This window comes from Orycteropus afer, unplaced genomic scaffold, assembly GCF_000298275.1.
Source record: "Orycteropus afer afer isolate SDZICR_OR568_19922 unplaced genomic scaffold, OryAfe1.0 scaffold00005, whole genome shotgun sequence".
Classification (NCBI taxonomy): Eukaryota; Metazoa; Chordata; class Mammalia; order Tubulidentata; family Orycteropodidae; genus Orycteropus; species Orycteropus afer.
In genome coordinates, this window is record NW_006921592.1 from 29,421,071 (window position 1) to 29,424,353 (window position 3,283).

At 40.1% G+C, this 3,283-nt stretch overlaps 1 protein-coding gene across 1 annotated transcript in view; it reads left to right on the top strand.

Annotated features, from left to right (window-relative positions):
* SPATA6L (spermatogenesis associated 6 like) overlaps nt 1-3,283 on the top strand; it is a 71,376-nt gene that overhangs the window by 58,080 nt on the left and 10,013 nt on the right. The window contains exons 9-10 of the mRNA XM_042780686.1: nt 965-999; nt 2,593-2,789. Coding sequence (XP_042636620.1) covers nt 965-999; nt 2,593-2,789 — 232 coding nt within the window. The remainder of the gene's footprint in view (nt 1-964; nt 1,000-2,592; nt 2,790-3,283) is intronic.

The following is a 3,283-nucleotide window of genomic DNA, read 5'->3' on the forward strand; positions in this document are numbered from 1 at the left end:
TGTAAATTTTGGTCAATGACATGAGACAAAGTATATGTGAACTGCTGTATGAAAAGTGAATTTACTCTGTAAATCTTCACCCAAATCCTAATAAAAAATAAATAAATAAATAAAAAAGAAAGTTGAATTATACTTGAAGAAAATAAATGGTATATTTAGGATTAAAAAAAAATAATACCATCAGTTATAAGTTCATACACTTTTAACAAAACGACAGGAAAAGGCATTTTAGAATTTATAGAGTTTATCATAGTCCATTGGCATCAGGCTGATTTCTACTCATAGTGATACCATAGAACAGAGTAGAACTGCCCCTTAAGGTTTCTCTTCTTTTTTAACTTTTTATCGTGTTTTGGGTACTTTCCAGTTATCTCTACCATTCTTTGGGATTAGTTCTACTTTATAATTATGATTATCTAAGGTAACCTTAAGAATTTATGTTCTTGCTGCATTATGTTCTCCAAGCTCTTATGCATTAAGTTGTCTCAGTTCAACATTTGTGTCTACTGTGGACAAGAACACTCAAGAGTTCTGATATAAATAGGATTCCAAGTAAAGCAAATATCAAGAGAATGGCAGAAGAGGCAGAGTATATGAATTTTCTTAGACCCACAATGCTTTCTTCCAGGCTCAGGACACCTGGGCAAATATTAGTTTCCCTGACCGTGTAAGGGTGACAGAACTTGTTATTTCACTTTAGACTCACCTTTACCCTTCCTCTTTGCCTATGTCATTAATATAATGCTCATTGTTGATCCCAGAGAGACAGGAAAGCCTGTAGATCGAATTGCTGTCTCAAGGAAGATGTAAAAGTGATAGTATAACTTAGAAGGGAACACTTAAGTTCTGTAATCATTCATTCATCAGCTAATATGTTTGTGCTGCTGTGGAATAAATGTAACAGCAGTTTTAGGAGCAACTGGTAATAATGAGTCATTGAAATACCTGTTCCTCTTTCTTCTAGCTTCTTCTCTTGACAGTCTTGCAGCTAACGTCAAGGTAAATTTAGAAGTAGCATTTGTAGAACAATTTGTTTCCAGCTCTCTTATGTCAGTTATCATGCTTTCTCCAATCAGTTGGTGGAAAGATACATTCCTAGTTAGTGCTGCTTAAGGAACTGCTATAGTGTAACTAAGGAGCTCTGGTGGTACAATGCCTAAGGCATTTGACTGCTAACCTGAAGATTGGCAGTTCATGTCTACCAGCTGGTCCGTGGAAGGAAGATGGGGCAATCTACTTCCGTAAAGCTTTACTACCTTGGAAACACAATGGAGGTTGCTATGAGTCAGAATCTCAGTGGCAGTGGGCTTATAGTTTAACTAGTGTTTAAGTAGAGAGGTGTCTGGGCTCCACTCTATACTTTCGGGTTAGTTGATCTGTTCCCCAGACAGAAACTCTTTGTGTATGTGGGCCTAATACTGACTTTGTTGTTGATAGTTGCTGTTGAGTCAACTTTGACTCATGGCAACATTACGTACAACAGAATGGAATGTTGTATAGTCCTACATCATCCTCACAACCGTCAGTATGTTTGATTCCATCATTGCAGCTGTTGTGCCAATCCATCTCACTGAGAAGGTCCCTCACCTTTGCTGGTCCTCTCCATCACTAAACACAATGTCCTCCTCTTATTGTTGTTGTTGTTGTTATGTGCCGTCGAGTCGGCCCCGACTCACAGCGACCCCTTCTTGGGTTTCCGAGGCAGTATCACTATGGAAGTAGGATTGCCCAACCTTCCTTCCGAGGAGTGGCTGGTGGGTTTGAACCGCCAGCCTTCTGGTTAGCAGTCAAGTGCTTTAGCCACTATGCTACCAGAGACAATGTCCTCCTCTAGATCCCTCCTAATGACACGTGCAAAGCAAGCTAGTTGGATAGTCTTCTGTTGTGATCCATAAGGTTTTTATGGGCTAATTTTCAAAAGTAGATTGCTAGACTTTTCTTCTTAGTCTGTGTTAGTCTGAAAGTTCCACTGACACCTGTCCAATATGGGTGATCCTATTGATATTTAAAACACTGGTGGCATAGCCTCCAGCATCACAGTCACATGCAAGCCTCCACAGCACAACAAATAGAGAGATGGGTGGTAGACCGCATACTTTAGCAGTAGTGATTTCCCTTGCTTTTTCTATAATCAAATATCTGTTAACATAGAGTTAGTAAATCACTTATTCTTAAAGTTTGATTGGTTTGACAAGAACACAAGATTATATGTGTGCAAAGAAAATTGAGTATACTATGCTTCTTATGCCATAACTTTTAAGTGTTTTTGCTAAAGAAAAAAAAGATATCTTTCCCAAACCAAATAATCCCCAACCTTCAAAAATCAAAGTTCAGAGTATGAGTCTCTTTGGCTTGTTAATACATGCCAAACATACAGAATTTTGTTGTGTAATGTTGCTCATTTTTTCTTAACTTTGACTCCCAAATGTATTGTCTCTGGTGTTCTCTATGCCCTTCTTTGATTTGCAGGTGCTCCCTGGGGTAGTCTGTCATCTTTCCCCTAATCTCTTCCTTGTTCTGCCCCACTCCTGACTTTAAATTAAGCAAACAAAACAAAACTGCAACTAAAGAATGATGTACGTTGTCACTCAGGTTATCAAAGAGCCAGATGAGCGGATTGTTTTCAGAAATGACACACCATCACCTTTAGATTCAAGTAAGTTTGGAAAGCCCTCGGCCAGTTACAGTAACCAAGGGGATGCCGATTTCCACCGGAAAACTTCATTTGCCATCTCCCAGCATTCCAGGTCACCCAGCCCGATTCTGGATCAGCCCCTTCTCCAAGAAAGGTTAGCAGTGAGTGCCTGTCTCTTTGCTTACAGAGCACATGGTGGTCTGGCAGGAGTAAAGGTCACTTCTATGTTTCCTTTCTTAGAGATAGTCAGCTTGGGACTCCTTGTTGTGAAAACATGATTATTGCTTTTAAAATCAATCCAAAAGCCAGGATGGAGCCTTTTCTTGGCCTCTGGAAGGCATGTCTCCGGATCTGTTGGTTGAAAATAAGACAGACAGCTAGCTACCTTTGGCATAAAAAGCCAGTTGTTGTCAAGTCAATTCTGACTTACGGTGACCTCATGTGTATCAGAGTAGAACTGTGCTCCACAGGGTTTTCAATGGCTGATGTGGTGATTAAGTTTGTGTGTCAACTTGGCTGGGCCTGGTTGAGTGGCTGGGCAACTGGATGTAGTATTCCCCATGATAAGACTGGTAATCAACTCCATGGTGGAATCTACTGTGAGCAGCTGAGTAGCTGCCTTTGGGTATGTGGTCTGCTTCCTGTATA